General features: G+C 39.0%; 1 protein-coding gene across 4 annotated transcripts in view; it reads right to left on the reverse strand.

Moving 5' to 3' along the window:
* adamts3 (ADAM metallopeptidase with thrombospondin type 1 motif, 3) overlaps positions 1 to 19,358 on the reverse strand; it is a 196,752-nt gene that overhangs the window by 149,452 nt on the left and 27,942 nt on the right. For all 4 annotated transcript variants that reach the window (XM_056233352.1, XM_056233351.1, XM_056233349.1 and 1 more), the window contains exon 4: positions 7,891 to 8,047. In XM_056233352.1, coding sequence (XP_056089327.1) covers positions 7,891 to 8,047 — 157 coding nt within the window. The remainder of the gene's footprint in view (positions 1 to 7,890; positions 8,048 to 19,358) is intronic.

Raw genomic sequence — 19,358 nt, forward strand, 5'->3', positions numbered from 1 at the left:
TTTTATGAAAATAGTGAAAATAGGGAAGGCTGCTGGGCCTGATGGCATTACTCCGCGAGTCTTAAGGACATGTAATAGCCAACTTGCCTCTGTTTTCACTGACATTTTTAACCTGTCACTTTCTCTTTGTGTGGTTCCGAATTGTTTTAAATCAATCATAATTCCTGTGCCTAAGAAAACGATTGCCACCTGTATGAATGATTTTAGACCTGTAGCCTTGACTTCTGTGATTATGAAGTGTTTTGAACAGCTCGTGAAAGCATATATCAACAACAGCATACCTGTCTCCACTGATCCACTACAATTTGCATACAGATCAAATAGAGCTGTATATGATGCTGTGTCCTTGGGTTTACATACTGTGCTCCAGCATCTGGAGGGCAGGGATACGTATGTCAGGATGCTGTTTGTTGATTATAGCAGTGCCTTCAATACTATCAGACCTTCTATGTTAATACCTAAGCTGTTAGACCTGGGCCTCTGTAATTCCATCTGCAGGTGGATACAGGACTTTCTAACAAGCCGCCCCCAGACAATTAGAGTTGGCACTAAATACTCAGCCTCTATAGTGTTAAACACCGGAGCACCTCAAGGCTGCGTGCTCAGTCCTCTATTATATAGTCTGTATACCTAACTGTATTGCAAAACATCCCACTAATAGTATTGTGAAATTTGCAGACGATACTACTGTTGTAGTAGGGCTCATTGACAGCAATAACGAAACTGCCTATATAGAGATGAGGTGAATAATTTGATCATGTGGTGCCGCAGAAACAATCTGTCCTTCAATGTGGGGACAACTAAGGAGGTAATCATAGATTTTTAGAAAGAACCAACCCACACATACACCTGTCTATATTAACAACTCTCCAGTTGAAATTGTTAACATCTTTAACCCTCTGAGGACCAAGGTGTTTTTGGGGTCCTTGAGATGTTTTGACATGCACTGACATTTGTGCTTTTTTCAGTTGCTTATAAACATATTAATGGCACAGGTGAAATTACACTCTATTTAGCACAGACAGGTCTACCATAATATGTGCAACATGTATGTACATGTTTGTATTTTTGAGAGAATGTTGTTTATGCATGGTTATTGAAAAAAACTCAAAATTAAAGTTTCTGAAATAAAGCCACAAAACACATACTAAATATGTGTCCACAAGACGTTTGACTAATGGAAGTTGTGGCCTAGAGTTTTTGCTTCAAAATGATTTGAAAATCATCCTGTCTAATCATTCACATAACACAATAGATTCTTTTAAATTGTGAAAAACATTTTTTGTTAGCCAAGGCAATATGCGAATGGGCGTGAACGGCCCAACCCCATTGTGAATAATTAGGTGGTTCTCGCCTGAGAAGACAAAAGACCTGCATAATGAGCCTTTCATTCAGGTGTGTCACACAAGAAAGAATGCAAGGACAATATACACACACACACATACATACATACATATACATATATATATATATATATATATATAAAATCAAAATATAAATGGAAGTCAAAAGCACATTTTAGTCATACCTGGAAACAAATCCTGTTCAAATAGGTAAAAATATATATAAATATATATAAAAATATATATATATATATATATATATATATATATATATATATATATATATATATATATAAAATCAAAATATAAATGGAAGTCAAAAGCACATTTTAGTCATACCTGGAAACAAATCCTGTTCAAATAGGTAAAAATATATATAAATATATATAAAAATATATGGGCCATTCTACAGAATTGGTTCAAAGTTAGAGTTGGAAACATCTTGAAAAGAAAATTGTCTTTTTCCATAAATGTCTTAGTAGGCCAATACATTTTATCATACATATTTCAAAGTTAAGGATTCATTATTTTGATATAGCTTGCATTGGAACAAACACTATAACATTTTAGTTGATTAGTTTATTGACAAAACATACTATATATTTCACATATGAGCAGAAACTGCTAACAAAAGCTTATTTTATGTCTATTTTAGAGTTAAAACTTTATAATATATCCAAAACTAGTCACACACACACACACACACACACACACACAGAGAAACATGATTCAAATTTAAACAGTAGGCTATTTTTGTGTTTACAGACACTAACGTTATTATATATCGCGATTAGAACAAAGCACAAGAAAAAAAACACTTACAGCCCAGCTCCCTCCTCGAAGTGAAAATAAACCAGCACTTGTTCTGAGGTAGGTAAATGTCCCAGGATTATTCCTCACAGCCGCGCAAGACGACAGTACATTAATCTGACTAAATATAGTGTGTTTACCGAGTTTATGTGGGCGTTTACACGCCTCAATGTGTTGCTTCAGATCATTAGCGTTTGAATAGCGCGCGCTCTCCATGGGCGTGTCACATTAGCGGAATAATGAGATGCGAGAACGATAATGAGAACGGCTGACACCTCTCTCTTTTTATATAGATTACATAAACAGAGAATATTTATTTTAGTTTTAAATTAGATAATTTAAAAGTACAAACTTAAATGATCATAAACATATATTGCTCATGTCTGGGTGAATAGTATTCGCTGAGTTTTGTTTAAGTTTAGAGACGTGCTCCAGAAAAAAAGTTCACGGACATGGAGAGGCAGAACGCACACCCTGTTTATTTTCTTTATTTTACAAAAACACAATATTTTATTTCGATTGTAGGTGGGCACAAAAAAAGTAGACATTTAACAGTTTATTTTTTAATATGTCTTAACTCTGTATGACCAGAAATGATGGAGTAGTTTAAGTCTATTTTTCTGCTATGTGAAAAAAATCTGCCAAAACGCACCGGTGCGTTTGCCGTCACCAGAGGGTTAAGTTCTTAGGCATACATATTTCAGACTCCCTCTGGGCCGAATGGCAACACCAAATATGCTTTTAAGTATTCTTTTTAAGTACTTGAATGGTCACACAAACTGTTTGAATTTTGAACAGAAGATGTACAAAAGTAATTGCTTTTCCTGTAAAATATTATAATATTCAGCAGCCGTTTCTATTTAATATGATTATTTTGTTGTTTTAAGGGATATTTCACCCATAAGTGAAAAATTATTTACATATTTTAAACATTTGTCTGAAAGTAAATACTATGAAAGTAAAAACGGATCCAATGCGAGGACCCTACTGAGTTATATTGTGTGGACAAAAACAGTTCTTCAAATTATTTTTTATTTTTTGTTCCACAGAATAAATTAAGTCATACAGGTTTGAAACGACATGACGGTCAATAAATGATGACAGAATTTTTATTTTTGGGTGAAATCTCCCTTTAAAGATTATTTTATCTGATCTGTTAAAGGTTTTGATGTTCTATATGTCCGTGCATTCTCTAAAACATAGCACAGCAATGAAGAAAAGACAATAAAATCAATTAAATCCTGATCTGAAGACTTTAACCTGCAAAAAGGAAAATTGTTGTACTACCACCATAAGCGGATTAAGGTTGACAAAAAAAGTCTCAGTTAAGTCCTCAGAAAACAGCTCTCTTTATCTCACTGTCGTCTCACCTTTTATATTCGGCTTGACATTTTCTGAAACCATACACTAGTGCATTGTGGAGGGATTATGTGTTTAAGTGGGTGTTTTCAATTTCCTCAGTTGTTTGTATTGAAGGCTCCCCCAAATCCATCAAGCTCAGTGGGCATCGTTTCAAATATAAACAACTATTTTCCATTTGCCAAATCTGGATTGAACCCTCAAGACACTGTCAGGTTTGAGACAAAAGCCCAAAGGTGCTACACCTCTACACTTTCTAGTCCAATCTGACATAGATTCTCAGAGCTACCACAGTCTTTTTCTCTCTTCCTTCGGTCTTGATCTTGCATCTTTAATTAAAAGCCTAGCAACTGCAGCATGCTAATAGGTGCCTTACCCAACATGGTATGCCGTGACTGTCAACCACCATAATTGCTATTCCCTTTGGTTCCACTGATCTCTCCAGGGGCTGGAGCCAATCTTTACAGCCAGTGACAAATCACTTGAGGAGTAAACGGAACATGCACTGCAACCAAGACAAAGTAGGCGTCCAGCAGCCTGGCCTGCAATTTACACTAAATGGGTTCATCAATGTCCTGATGTTATCTGGTCCCCCAGACCTCATGACCTTTCAGATGGATGACTCAGTCTTCGGAGGGAGACTGAATCTAGATTACGATGGCAATTTCTGATTTGTTATCACAAGCGAGAACTCTGTGGCAAGTCTGTTATAATCTCACAATTGTGCTTCAAGTTGTTGCGGTGTCATTTAGGAGACTTGCTGTCATCCATTACAGCCACTGCACACTGACATGCTGATAAAGCTGTGTGGTAACCATGTTAAACAGATAATGGAGTTGTTCCAAAAGCTTTTAATACGGTCCTTTATGTGCTGGTATTTATCTGCATGAAAGCAAACAATATTTTTTTATTCTGTGGCCCTGGGGAACACTTACCATTATTCACACCCAAAACTGTGTTCGTAGAGTACGGCTTAGAAAAGAAGTATCATTCAGATGATTTACTTATTTCCCCTGTGCAATCAAGCTTGTTTAAAGAAGAGCTCAACATCACAGAATGAGTTTGACTGAACAGCATGGCCTGAATTATGTACACTGAGGGTGGGACGGCCCATTGCTAATCTCATTATGGACTAAATTGTGTAGGCAGAGATAAGTGTGAAATACAGTTTAAATCTAGCTCTCAAACACCTGGATATAAACGAAAGTTGTGCATGCCTATTTACTTGATTTTACATTTAGATTACCTTTGGCATCATCAAACATTCAATGTTCATCAGTAAAAACACCAGTAAATTTAATAAAAATCTGCAGTCAGTAGCTAGTGTTAGCAGATACTAGTGATGCATCATGAACGATTTGTCCATTTCAAACAAATCTTTTATTTGACTAGGGAATAACGAGTTGTCTCAGAGAGCAATTCGTTCCTTTTGTGTTGGCCATTTCATTTGTAACTAATGTGGAAAGCGCATAGGCTCTGTACAGGAAACAGAATTGATTAGTCTTCAGGTCCGAGTCGTTCCTTCTTTCAAGTGACAGCCACATAGGCTTCGAAATAAATGATTAATTAATTCACCTCCCGGGTCTCTTGTCCGGTCCGAGTCTCTTTTGTTCATTTGTCACGTGACGTGAGAGCCGCATATATTCTGTATTGAATACAGAAATTAGCTCATAATTCCTAAATGTCTTTATAAAAACTGTTTATTACACACATCTTTTGATATTAAAATGATAATTTGTAAATACATACAGAGATGAGTAGAAATCACGTGACAAATTGACAACTTGGACCAGAGGAGAGACTCTAGGGCTGAATCCGAAATCACCCCCTAAACCCTCAGTCACTATTTCCCTACGTTAGTCCACTAATGCAGTTCACTGGAAGGAGAGAATGAAAACAAGAGAGCGAATTCGGACAGCCGTTGAGCGTACATCGGCTGTACACTCGTTATTGTGGTGTAATGTGGGATTGAATGAGTGCACTCAATAACGTCCACTATGGTTTCGGACACCACTACAAATGGCTGTCCCCTTAAATAATGCCATATTTGAGGGTATAGGGGGCGATTTTGGATTCAGCCTAGGAAAAGTGAAGTAACCATTGCTACGTTTCTCGAAAGCATTGTGAGCTAAGTTGTTTGAGACCATCTGTGTAATTTTCTATAATCTACCTAGCCTACAGAGCTTTTGAGAAACGCAGTCCATTTCTGTTTCCTGTACAGAGCCAATTTAAGCCGTCAAATGACAAAAAAAGCGACTCTAACCAGAAGATTCTGGTGAGCTAATCATTTCTGTTTCTTGTACAGCCTATGCAGCTGCCATCTGACAAGGAATGAATTGGACCAGAAGACTGAATTAATCATGTCTGTGTCTCGTAATTTGTCATTGTCTGCGTCATCATTTTAAACAATTTCTGAATATGATCAAAGTTTGTGTATGTGACTTTTGGGGGGAATCTGGCTATTGAAAATTGTATTAATTATGCTAAAATGAAAAAAAAATGCTTGAATAAAGATTCATTCCTTTTGCTGAATGAGATTCAAAGATCCAAGTCAGTAAAATCACAAAAAAAACACAATGGTGTTAGACGCTGCACAGCCATCTATCAACATGGATCAGCATGATAGTTTTATGTAAATTACACTGATACTAGTGAGTTTTTGAGAGCTGTCTACATAATTTTTATTCCCTTACGTGGCCAAAAAAATAAATAGAAGCAACTTGTGTGTTACCTATAGTGCAACAAACCCACTTACTTTTTATCCAAAGCAACTTATATGATATTCAAGAAAGACACAGAATCAAACCTATAACCTTGGTGTTGCCATCACCATGCTATACTGTTTGAGCTAACAGGACAGACACTTGCACACTAGCACACTTGCAAATGTAACCTGATAGATGCTTTGGTCTTTTCTTAGAGCTCTAGACACGTTGACTTAGGAAGGAGAACTTCTCTTTGGTCAGGAGAGTGAGCAGCTGACCTGTGTACCACACAGGAGTTCAAATAACACATAACGTAAGGTTAAGCAGCAAAGCGGCGTTGACTTTTTCTCTTCTGTTGGACCTACACAGCTTGCTACCTGGCCACAGTTTGAATGAGTGGAGATGTTTTAGAAAGACAGCTGAATAAGGCATGCAATTGAGTCTCTTTAGATCATTGTATTTTTGATGTTCATGAGACCAGCCGCCATAAAGAGGATACTATGTTAAAAAAAGAGCTATTCCCATACAGTGAAAAAGCAACTTAGCTTAAAAGGATAGTTCTTCCAAAAAATCAAAATGATTAAAATTCTGTCATAATTTACTCACCCTCAAGTTGTTTCAAACCTGTATGAACTTCTTTCTTCTGCTGAACACAAAAGAAGATATTTTGAAGAATGTCAGTTACCAAACAGTTGATGGGACCCATTAACTTATACTATGGAAGGCAATGGGGCGCATCAAATGTTTGGTTACCCATGTTATTCAAAATATCTTCTTTTGTGTTCAGCAAAAGAAAGAAAATCATACAGGTTTGGAACAACTTGAGGGTGAGTAAATGAGTTTTCATCTTTGAGTGATCTATCCCTTTAATACCTTGAGAGAGGTTTGTCCATATAAATGAATCTTACATCTTTTATGTAATTCACATATGGCTAAACATTTGTTAGGTTTTAAAAGTAGTACATTAAAATTCACAAAAGGTTTGATAGTGGCAATAACTTCAAGGTCTGCTGGCCAAACAGAGAAGAGTTTTCCTCATCTTATAACCAGCACGCTGTGGCTATCTAAGCAACAGGAGCGAGAGCGTAATCATCTCTGCCTACGGCATGTTTCCCACCTGGGACAATGGAATGCCATCACATCACCATGGCAACCGCTACAACCACACAAGCACTTGACTCTTTAGAAGTGACTGAATTGAGAGGAAATCTCGAAAGGTCGTGACCGCACAAAGGGCTTGACTTCCCAGAGTTTCCCACTGTTCGAACGTGATTATAAAATTACTTCAACAAAAAAAAGTAGGCTGTGAATTGAAAGTGCTGTCAGTCATTCACACGCCCTGATGGCGGCTTGTAAAAAGGTTTATGTGATCTGGTTGGTAAGATGCTGTTAAGCAATAATGGGCTGGCCCACCTACAAAGAATGTCTGACTTCAGAGTTTCTGGGATGCTTTAGTACGCCATTTCTAAAAAGTGCCACGATGCATTTGATTTCATTTGAGCAAAGGCAATATAATTTATTTTTATTTATTTTTTTGCTTTCAAATCAAGCATTATTAAATGATCTACAACATGAAGCTGTGGAAAACCCTAAGCCCAAGGCATACACAGGAAATGGGACAAGGCTAGAATCAACAGATGCACACAAGACTTTAATAAACCAGTGATACGTACGGATCGGCTGGTAATCCAAGGAGATGTCTGACGGAGCTTGTAATACTGCAGACCTTCGATATACCACATGCACTCTTCCTCTCTCCTCGTGTTCCTGTGTCCCTTGCTCCAGAGGCTCAATGAAGTACTCATCAGAATCAGTACGAATCATACCAGCCTTTGGAGAACAAAAAAAGACCAATTGTTATCAGAAATGAACAGAAATTTGAAGTCTGTCTAGTCAAGGACCTCTCTAGAGAATTATCCTATAACTACTGTTATTTACAATACCAGATTTGACAATGTGCACATGAAATATGTTCATGTATTTGACTGTCATTGGCTGTCATGTATGTGACTGAAATGTAGATGACTTCATTGGTTACAATAAGGCCTTGTCCACATGGACACGGGTATTTTTATAACCAGAGTTTTTCCTACAGCGTTTTCAAAAAAAATCCCGTCCACACATGCTCGGTCTCCGTCTACATGAAAACGCAAAAACACGTATCAAGCGCGGTCAAGAGCATGCCACGCCAGCAGGCGGCAATATAAACCTTAACCCTAAAGCCACGTTGGCCAATCAGAAGCGCAAATCTGACGTCAAACACAGCGGATAACGGCGCACACTCTGACATCGCAAGGCAAAAACCCCGGTATCACTGTCTACACGACAACACTGTAACCGGCATTTCAGAAAATCCACACACTGGCACTGGTTTTCCAAAATGTTCGGTTTCAGTGCGTTTTCATGTGGACGAACGGCCGAACCACGTAAAAGAAGTCACGGTTATAAAAATACCCGTGTCCGTGTGGACAGGGCCTAAGTCTCACCACAAAATGCAAGGCCCTTGCCAAAATCCATCGTATGGTCTTGTTGGGAGAGCAGATGCTCTATTTATCACTCAACCCTCATCCCCTCATTTACATTTATCTTTTCATCTAACATACGGTAAGTCACAACATTCGTACAGGTACCGAACATGTGCCTCACCTCCAAACATTCCTTCTACTCAGTGTTATGCAATCATACATTTTTCAGTGTCTCGTTCCCTTCTCAGGGAACAGGGGTTACAGTCCCTTTCGAGATGTTCCCTTCCGAGGGAACTCGAACTGCGTCGATGATGACACTTTGGGAAATGACTACCCACTATGCCACAACGAGCCCTGCCTGTCCCAGTGTGAAGCTGCGCACAGGCACACTTAGAACAAGAGCACTAGAGTGCCTGGCGTAGAAGGAATGTTCAGGCTATATAATCTGATAAAAGTATGAGGGGTGGCCCATCCTGCTGTATAGCACACTTCTTGGATCGGGGCTGAAAGGGGGGCTATAGAGGACGGTATGCCTCTGGTTGAATGAGCCCTCACGGCCAAAGGTGAAGGCAAGCTGTGCACCTGATAGGCCAAAGAGATAGCCTGAACGATCCGGTTACTGATGGTCTGAACGCCTGAAGACGCCTGAAGGTCTCCTACTCTTCTCAGAGAAGTAATGGCTAATTATAAAGCTACCTTGAGGGAAAGGTTCTTGGCCTCAGCTGACTCCAGAGGTTCGAAGGGGGCCTCGACCAACCCTTTGAGAACCACTGCCAGGTCCCATGTGGGAACTCTGGTACGAGCTGCAGGACATGTCCTCCGAGCCCCACGGAGGAAATGTACGACCAGCTGATGTCTCCCCAGAGGCCCATCAACCAGAGGAGCGTGGAAAGCCTCAATGGCAGCCAAGTACACCTTGAGTGTGGTCGGGGTAAGACCAGCCAAGAAGCGATCTTGGAGGAGTTCCAGCACTGAAGCCAACCGGGCAGTTAACTGGGTCCACCTCACGCTCGCTACACCAAGTGGAAACACATTCCACTTTAGGCTGTACAATCTCCTCGTGGAAGGAGCTCTGGAACTGAGTATGGTCTCAACCACTCCAGCCGACAGGCCAGCCTCTAGGTACTGAGCCCCCTCAGGGGTCAGGCCCAAAGTTTCCACAGGTCTGGTCGAGGGTGAATATTGAGCCCCCAGCCTGTGGAAGCAGGTCCCTCCTCAGTGGTTGTACAGTTTTACAGTGATGGCTTGGCCTAGCTTTATCCTGGTCACCGTGGCCAAGATGGACACGATCTGTGCAGGACACAATTGTACCTGCATCGTGACCGGGTCCCACACCACTACCAGGAACGTGGTTCTCGGGGCTGGTGCCAACATGTTTTTTTTTTCATGTTGAGTCTCAACCCCAGGCTCTGGATGTTGGCAAGGACAACATCTCGATGCCGAACTGCCAGCTCTTGTGACTGGGCCATAATAAGCCAGTCGTCGATATAATTTAGCACCCTGATACCCTGAAGCCTCAGCAGAGCTAGAGCTGTATCCATGCATTTGGTAAACATGCGAGGGGAGAGAGCCAGGCCGAATGGAAGAACCATATATTGGAATGCTTTGCCCCCGAAAGTGAACGTCAGGAACTTCCTGTGAGATGGAAGGATGGATATGTGGAAGTATGCATCCCTTAGATCTATCGTGACAAACCAATCCTCAGATTTGATCTGACTCATGATGATGGGTATAGTGAGCATCTTGAACCTGAATCTCCTCAGAGAACGATTCAAGTACCTTAGATCTAAAATTGGCGCAACACCCCATCCTTTTTGGGAACTATGAAGTAGCGTCTGTAGAACCCGGACTCCCTGCCCGGCAGAGGAACGCGGTCTGAATGGTAGGCTGAATTAAAATATCTAAAGTCAGATAATATTCCATCATTTTAATTTCTTAGAATTAAATGCAGCCATAATCACCAGACAATACTGTTTTAATATTTATTTATATGGTCTCGTAATCTAAACGCTGCCTCGACAAACGCAAGATTCGAGCCATTACAATATATTTGGCTTTCATCCCTCGAGAAGAAAGTCAACAGGTGTGAGGCTGAAACATCCGACAGCGCACATATGTACGCGTCGAGATATTTCTCAATGAACACTGCCAGCACCCTCAGGAGCTGACTGCGAATGCCTCGCACCCACACAGAATCGTATTGCAGAGTAGACCCGTAATCTACGAGCTGCCTCTGCAAACGCGAGATCCGAGCCACTAGATTCTATATTGCAATGCAGACCTTTATTTGAAGTTCTTATGGGACAAACAACACCAAATAGGACAGACAGTTTGACACAGAGCGCTTGCTGAAGAGCAAAAAGCTAACTCTGTTGTGTGCCGGCGTCCCTTTGTAGCTTCCGTGTATGCTGTCACATGTTACGTCATGACGCAGCACCAATCAGGATTGGATTAGTTTCATTCATACTTCAGATGTGTTACGCTAAGGGCGTTCCCCAAAGTGTCGTCATCGACGCAGTTCGAGTTCCCTCGAAAGGGAACTTGGTTTTCCTGCAAAACTCAATAAACTAATCAGATTTCCCCTGACCAAATGTCTTAATGAGTCTGAAATTACACAAACTTATTAGAAATCAACAAAATGTGGATAATTTAAACCTGAAAATATGGAAATATATAATGAAAACTAAAAGGTGTAGTATTGTGAGAAAACAAAATAAACAAAAACGAAAATATTAAAATTATCACATAAAATTAAAAAGAAAACTTAAAATTCAAATTGGTATACTGATTATATAACTATAATAAATATAATAATGTAATGATATGAAAAGCCCAGAGTTATCTGATTGGCCAGTTGACCCAATGAATTGTGATTGGCCAAACAGCTCAAGTGTGTGTCGGAAATGTAACGCCCCTTACCATAATTGTGAGCTTCAGCTAAATTGTAAACACACAATTTAATGTTTAATTAACATATCAGTTTGAGCTCGAGTCAGATTCTGAAAATGCGGATGATCAAGCAGATAGACTGGAATCGACTTGAGTAGAACATTTTGAAACAATTTTATTTTGTAACTCTCTTATTTTTCAGATAGGTTAAAATAGTTCAATTTTTCTTTTTCACTATAACAACTTTATGTCCTTATGTAACAACATAAAATACAGTTAAAAAAAACATACTGAAATGTATAGCCGGCGTTGTACTCTCACAGGTTCAGAAAGCTGTCCTCCATAAAATACACTGTACACAATCTAACTTTTGGGTTTTACTGCTCAGGAACAGCGTTATAAATAAATTTTAGCGACTGGTTCCTAATTTCATACATTTTTGGATGGCTAAACAAAGGGGTTTTGCTTTCGCATCTAAACACAACGGCAACACTACAATTCACTGAAGCCTCATCTTCTTTCTTTGCATTTGCCTTTGAGAGGGCATTATGCAAATATTTCACATTGTGACGTAGATATTAGCGAAAATAATATCTAGACGTTTTAGACAGGTCTGGAGTAGTATCTTCTGTTAGATAGAATGAAATATTTGTGGGACACTGATCTTCGTAACTTTGCAGACCCTATGCATGTATAAACAGATACATATACACACTAAATGAAAAGAAAAAATTAAAATGCATATGACCCCCTATCTAATAGAAAGAGAGTTTTGGTATTTTGAATAATTGAAAAAATAACTTTATGCACTAAGAAACTTAGTAAAATTAAACGTAAAAATAGGGCACAATGTCCTGTGTTAATATGAAAAAAAATTCTATATTTATTTCTTACAGGTGTTTTACCCATATTTTAAATTACGCATTGCATTATGTATTAGGGTTAAAGGAAATGTGTATAAACTTAACAGATAATGCTGTGGCAGAAAATGAATTACCAATACCTTTTCTGATTTTCTACAGATTGTCTTCTTATAGTGTGACACAAAGAAAAATAAAATTAAAGACATACTAAAATATCATCAATCACTACACTTCTCCTCATTCAGTTTTTTTAAAGTTTAAAACATTTTACAAACGAATGCGTGTTTTTCCGTTAACGACGAGGTGTGTAACAGTGTAAGTATAATTATTCTGCACAACAAAAATTTAATCTTTGATGACTGAATAAGTGCAATTCACCTTTATTCCACAAGGTGGCAATGTCTGATACACAATGATGAAGTGAAGTTTCACTCATAGTTACCGCAGGCAGAAATCAAAAGAATTGGAAGTATCATCAGCAAAACATGAAATGGCTCAGCGATGTACCGCAGAGCAAGTACTGAACTCAATCAAATATTAGTGTCACTGTCACTTGATGGTTGATCTGGTGAACAAGCTGTCAGCAATCAAAATATTGATTTTGAAGATGTTGAAAATTATTGAGAATATGTTTGAGATCGCGAATATGAGCCAGATGATGAATGTACTGGGAAATGAGCTCTGACGAGGACAGTTATGATGGTATAAAACATCTGCTCAAACTGAACACTTCCAAGCTCCAAAAGGTAACACACTTTATTTTATTCTTTTGTAATTGTTACTATAATATCAGGAAAGTTTTATATTATCGCGACAGGTAGATATCCATCCGTGTTAGATATAGATCCGGGTCGTTAAAGACCCGAATATGTAATAATGATTGGCCAAACATTCATGCATTTACATTGCAGACACTTTTATCCAAAGCGACTTACAAATGAAGAGAGCAATTGAAGCAGTCAAATCAACAATAGGGCAACAATATGCGAATGTCATGACCAGTCTCAGCTAGACAAGTAGCAAGGATTTTTTTAATATAATGGATATAGAATAGTAAGTGTTTGTATTATTGAGTCAAATGTTGCCGAAAGAGATGCATCTTTAGTAGATTCTTGAAGATGGCTAAAGACTCAGCAGCTCGGGTTGAGATAGCCAGAGTTAAGGTTAAGGTCTGTGAAAGTGATTTTGTGCCTCTTTGGGATGGTACCCCAAGGCACCATTCACGTGCAGAACCCAAGCTTCTGGATGGCACGTAGGACTAAAGTAATGAGTTAAGATATAGGGGTGTAAGGTTTAAACGTTTTTATTTTATTTGGTATACTCATTAGAAATTCAAAAATTAATAAAAAAAAAAAACATTTAAAGGGGTCATATAATGCCATTTTTACACAAGTTAATATGATTCTTTAGGGTCTAAATAAAAAGTGTGTAATATACTTTAATTAAAAATTCTCATTAGTATTGTAAGAAAACACTCATTTCACCTGGTCAAAAACAGCTCTGTTTTCAGCACGCCATTTAAGTGCATGTGTCTTTAAATGATAATGAGCTTTTCTAACCCCGCCCCTCTGCTCTGTGGGGCGTTTTGACACAACACATGTGGGGCCCTATTTTAACGATCTGAAACGCAAGTGTCAAAGCGCAAAGCGCAAGTAACTTTGTGGGCGGATCCCGGCGCTGTTGCTATTTTCCCGGCGGGATAAATGCCTCTTGCGCCTGGCGCAAATCTAAAAGGGGTTGGTCTGAAGTAGCTTCATTATTCATAGGTGTGGTTTGGGCGTAACGTGAAATAAACCAATCAGAGCGTCATCTCACATTCCCTTTAAGAGCAGGCGCGCTTATTCTAAAGCGGATTCCTATTATAACGGCGGATTTACCAGGCGCGCGCCAGGAGCGGTTCACAGCCGAGGAGAGCAACGTTCTCGTCAGGGCCGTAAAACACAGAGAAGTGACATTGGGGATGGAGAAACCCACCCAAATTAACTTCTGTTAAACAAGCGTATAATAATTTGGGTAAATGTGTAAGCTACATGTATGCTTTTATAATAAATTGTCTATCTATCTATCTATCTATCTATCTATCTATCTATCTATCTATCGTAATAATGTATGATTTGCAAAAATGAAAACTGCTGCTTAGATGAGAGAATCGTATGCGCGTTGTGCACCCGCTACATTATGGCCAAACATGCGCGCTTAAAATAGCATAATGAACAACGCGCAACGCGCCACTGACTTTAGACTAGTTTTTTTCTGGTCAGTGGCGCAATTGTTTTATAGAACAGCAAAATAACATGAGGGAAAGTTTGCGCCGGAACACGCCTCCTCTTTGCGCTGAACCGCCCCGGGGAGCGCAAGTGTATTTCTTAGTTAACTGACGTGCATCTGTGGAGGGAAAAGCCCGCTTTGCGTGGGTGCAAAATAGGAATGATACATGCGTCAGTGTACAAAGTCATTTGCGCCGAGTGCAAGATAGGGCCCGTGGAGTGTTGCCTTGACGACAGTTGAGGGTATATTTTGGAGAAAGAATGGCAGCGGGAGTCTCTGAGGACACATCTGTGCAACCGTATCAATTTGAACCGGAGTCAGACCCGGAACAAGATGACGGCCCCGAAGAATTTCGACAATTAAGGCTCGAACAGGACGTTTCTGAATGGTTGGTTAACGTAATGTCACTTTGATCTATCTTTGTATGTACTGCCAGGGTAGAGTAGTGAGATACGAACGCTATGTGTTTACTGATGTATACGTTAGTTCATTGACAGATTGATGTTACAGTTAATGGTCATGAAAAACTTTTTTTCGCGATTTGCAAAGATTAATATAAAGGGTATTAAAACTTAACACTCACTTCTTTTGGAGGTGCAGCTGGAACACAAATAGTTGGTACCGATTCTTTTTTCAGGAGCAGCTTCTTAGCAAAATCAGCTTTATACTGACCCTCGTTTATAAAGCAGTCTGGTGAGAAATGATTCGCGCAAACATGAAAGCATTGACGTTGATCGTGGGGAATATTCCCATTGAAAATAAAACTCAGCCACTGCGTCTTCAGCGGTTCGGATTTAGGAACATGAAAATGACTGCTGTGTTCGTTATTACACCCAAGAACAGAACACCACAATCGCTTAGACGCCATTCTGCTCCAGCGTATCAACAATGGCGGACTATGATGACATAGCTTACTCAGGGCGGGTCTGTGTTGAAACGCTGCTGTCAATTAACAATTGTGGGAGGGGCTTCCGACTGTCACACGGTCAGACGGCTCGATTTGAGGCAGGGGAAAATATATAAGGAGATAAAAAAAACACTGGATGGATTTTTATCATTATATGATGGTTGTGTACAGGCACTGCCAACACACAGTTCAGTACAATCAACTTGTAAAAGTGCATGTACCATTATATGACCCCTTTAAAAAAGTGCAAAATAGAAGCATTTTCACCAGTATATTAGTGCATTATGTGTGTTTCAACTCGTGTACAACATAATTGGGAGCATATAGCTAAGTCACAAACAAATCATACTGACATCATGAATACGCCAAACCATCTTGACTTCTCCATCTTGATCTGTGATCGTGCATGTGCTCCCTTCTGTTGTGGGAGTTCATCCATATGCTCAACTGCGTACTCAGCTCTGTGCACGTGATTGGGCGAGTGTTCAAATGTACAGTACTTCAAGTGTGTGTGCATGGACCGACCTCATTGCTCTTCTGAACAGCCTCTCAGTTTTACCTCCAGCCCCAGAGCCGGCCTCCTGGACACAGAACAGCCTCTCAGAGGCCGTGCTTTGGAATGTGCTGAAAGACTAGCGCTCTCTCTTTCTCTCAGTCCACTCTTTCCTAGTTATAACCTGGCCACCTCTTCTCAGCGCCATCCTGTGCGCTCAAGAAGACATGGTTTACCTTCCTCCATGCCTGCATCGATTTCAAAAGAACTCTATGCTTCAAAAGTCATTTTTGGCTTATAGGACATTTTAAAATGCATCCGAAGTGTAACAGATTCCTAAAGCTGAACAATTGCACCAAGTGAATCGCTCTGCACCCATTAGTCACAATAACACTTGATTATGTATTATTATTATAAAAATCATACCCAGTTTCTATCAAACTGCCAGAGGCAAGTAAATAGACCGTGCAATTTATGTGCTTGAATACAGAATCAGTATGCACCAAACATACATGTTCAACACTCTTCCCTGCAGACCCACAGGTCACTGCACCAACCACCTGAGCCACTGACAAACTGTTTGACTTGCGGAGAGGGAGTATATTTGCACAATATTGCACTGAGCACTTTAATCATGTAAAATAAAAGTAAATTAATGTCCATTTATGGCAAGAATAATTTCTTGATGAGTCTATAAGGAAAGCAAGAGGATATGCAGAAGGAGACCAGTGTAATAGAACATTGTTCTCAACTGCTGTTTAACCATGTAAAATGCTACTGCCTTTGTGTGGATGCCAATATAGACAAATACTCAAATCTAACTCTAAACTGTTGTGCACTAACCTTTAACTGGCAATCAATCAGTAAAGCTAATAATCATCCAATAATAATCAAAAAAGTAACGTGGGTCCAGTTTAATCACGTAATCAGGCATCACAGCTGTCAAAAGGGCCTGTAAGACATATTGATTTTATTATATATTTTTTTAGAGATAATTGCAAGTTGCTTAACCCTCTGGGGACCAAGAACACGCCGGCGCGTTTTGCTGTTTTTTTTTCACATAGCAGCAACATAGAATTAAAATACTCCGTCATTTATGGTCATATAAATAAAATCAATGCATGATTATAAACTATAGAGGGTCTTCTTTTTTTGTGTACACTCACATTAACATCAAAACCTTGTGTTGTTTTTTAAATAAATAAAATAAACAGGGTGCGCTTTCAGCTCACTCTGTCTCCGCAAAAATCTTTCTGAAACATGTCTGGAAAATGAACGGAAACTCCGCTAATACTTATCACACAAACATGAAAAATACGTCTAAAGAACGCTTTAAATTTCTACTTTTAAATAAAACAATTCACATTTAAAACAAATATTCTCCTGCAATGTAATCTGTCTGAAACTAAAGAGAAGTACAGTTTCTCCTGTCTCAGCTCATTATAGTTAATTTGTTCACACCCACTCGCAGAGCGCGCTATTCATAAGATAATGTGTTGAGGCCATTTGCAAAATAGATAAACGCCCCCAGGCAAATGCTGTAAACACACTATATTTTTTAGTCAGATTAAGATTCGTCTTGCGCGGCTATGAGGAATAATCCTGGGACATTTACCACAGAACAAGTGCTGGTTTCACTTCGAGGAAGACCAACAGATTCAGCCGAGAAGTGTAAGTGTTTTATGCTTGTGCTTTGTTCTAATCGCGATATAGAATAATGTTAGTGTCTGTAAACGGACAAATAGCATACTGTTTAAATGTGAATCATGTTTCTCTCTGTGTGTGTGTGTGTGTGTGTGTGTGTGTGTGTATGAATGAATGAATGAACGCACAGATACGCACTGTTACAGACGAAATAAAAGACAACATTTCGTTGACTAGTTTTGGATAAAGTTTTTCAAATCAAATAAGCATCAAATAAGCTTCAAAATAAAGACATCAGCATTTGTTAGGAGTTTCTGGGGATAGAAGTGTCCAGACGTATGCACCCTGTATTTTAAAGAAGAACATTTAATTATTTGCGATACATTATTCATTCACAAAGAATTCAGGGACATTATTCACGTCCCTAAAGGTTGGAGTTTTCCTCATTTTTTTAATTAAGGCATTAAGATTTTTTATTCCTCTTTTTAGTCAACTTTAGCATGGGTGTGTTCACTTATTCTAAGCAGTGTGTGTGTGTGTGTGTGTGTGTGTGTGTGTGTGTGTGTGTGTGTGTGTGTGTGTGTGTGTGTGTGTGTGTGTGTGTGTGTGTGTGTGTGTGTGTGTGTGTGTGTGTGTGTGTGTGTGTAATTAAAAAGCAATTTTAACCAGAAAAATCTACAATGCATGCCCAAAGTCGTGCAGCCATATAGTTTCTCTTGATATCAGCATGTTCACAGGGGTTTATTTATTTTTTACAGGGACAAAATGGCATGAGTCCTGCTGAGTTCAACATTCACAGGATACTGTAATGAAAAATCAAACACCTTGGAAATGACAGGTATGTACTATGTTTCAGGAATGGGACCATGCTGTGTGACTGTGCAAGCCTCTTTAGATCAGTGTGTTTACTAATGTGCTTTTTTGTCCTTTGTTGTGTATCTTTGGATTATGTTGTGTTGTCCAAACAATCTAAAAGCCATTCTTTTTTAAATCTCCTCATTCTTTGTGCAAGGCTCTTCTTAATGATAGGGCCTGATAGCACCTAATAGGGCCATTATGGGAGGGTCTTTGTCTTTCTCAGGTGTGAAATTCCATACATATTCATGAGAGATCACGCCTCCTCGCATAAAGCTTTCTCAAACAAAATACATCATACACATTCTAAAAGACTTTATTGACTTATCTGAATGAGTAGTCAGGATGATTCTCACATAGTTTTGGAGCAAATATTCTAGACTATGTGATACAATTTTCAAAAGTCTTGTGAAGAAATAATCAATATGTTTTTTGTGGCCTTATTTTAGAAACTTTTATTTTTAATTTTTTTCAATAACCATGCATAAATAATATTCTCTCAAAAATACAAACATGTACATACATGTTGCTAACATATTATGGTAGCCCCGTTTGTGCTATATAGAGTAAATTTACACCTTTGCCATTAACATGTTTATAAATAACTGAAAAAGCACAAATGTCAGTGCATGTCAAAACATCCCAAGGGCCCCAAAAACCCCTTGGTCCCCAGAGGGTTAAAGGCCCTTATATACTTACGGTGTAGTTCTTTTTTGTTCTTCGCTATGGGGTCAAAACAAGTTCAAAATACAAGAGC

Source organism: Rhinichthys klamathensis, unplaced genomic scaffold (assembly GCF_029890125.1).
Source record: "Rhinichthys klamathensis goyatoka isolate OS25496 unplaced genomic scaffold, OSU_Roscu_1.1 h1tg000369l_1, whole genome shotgun sequence".
NCBI classification, from domain to species: Eukaryota; Metazoa; Chordata; class Actinopteri; order Cypriniformes; family Leuciscidae; genus Rhinichthys; species Rhinichthys klamathensis.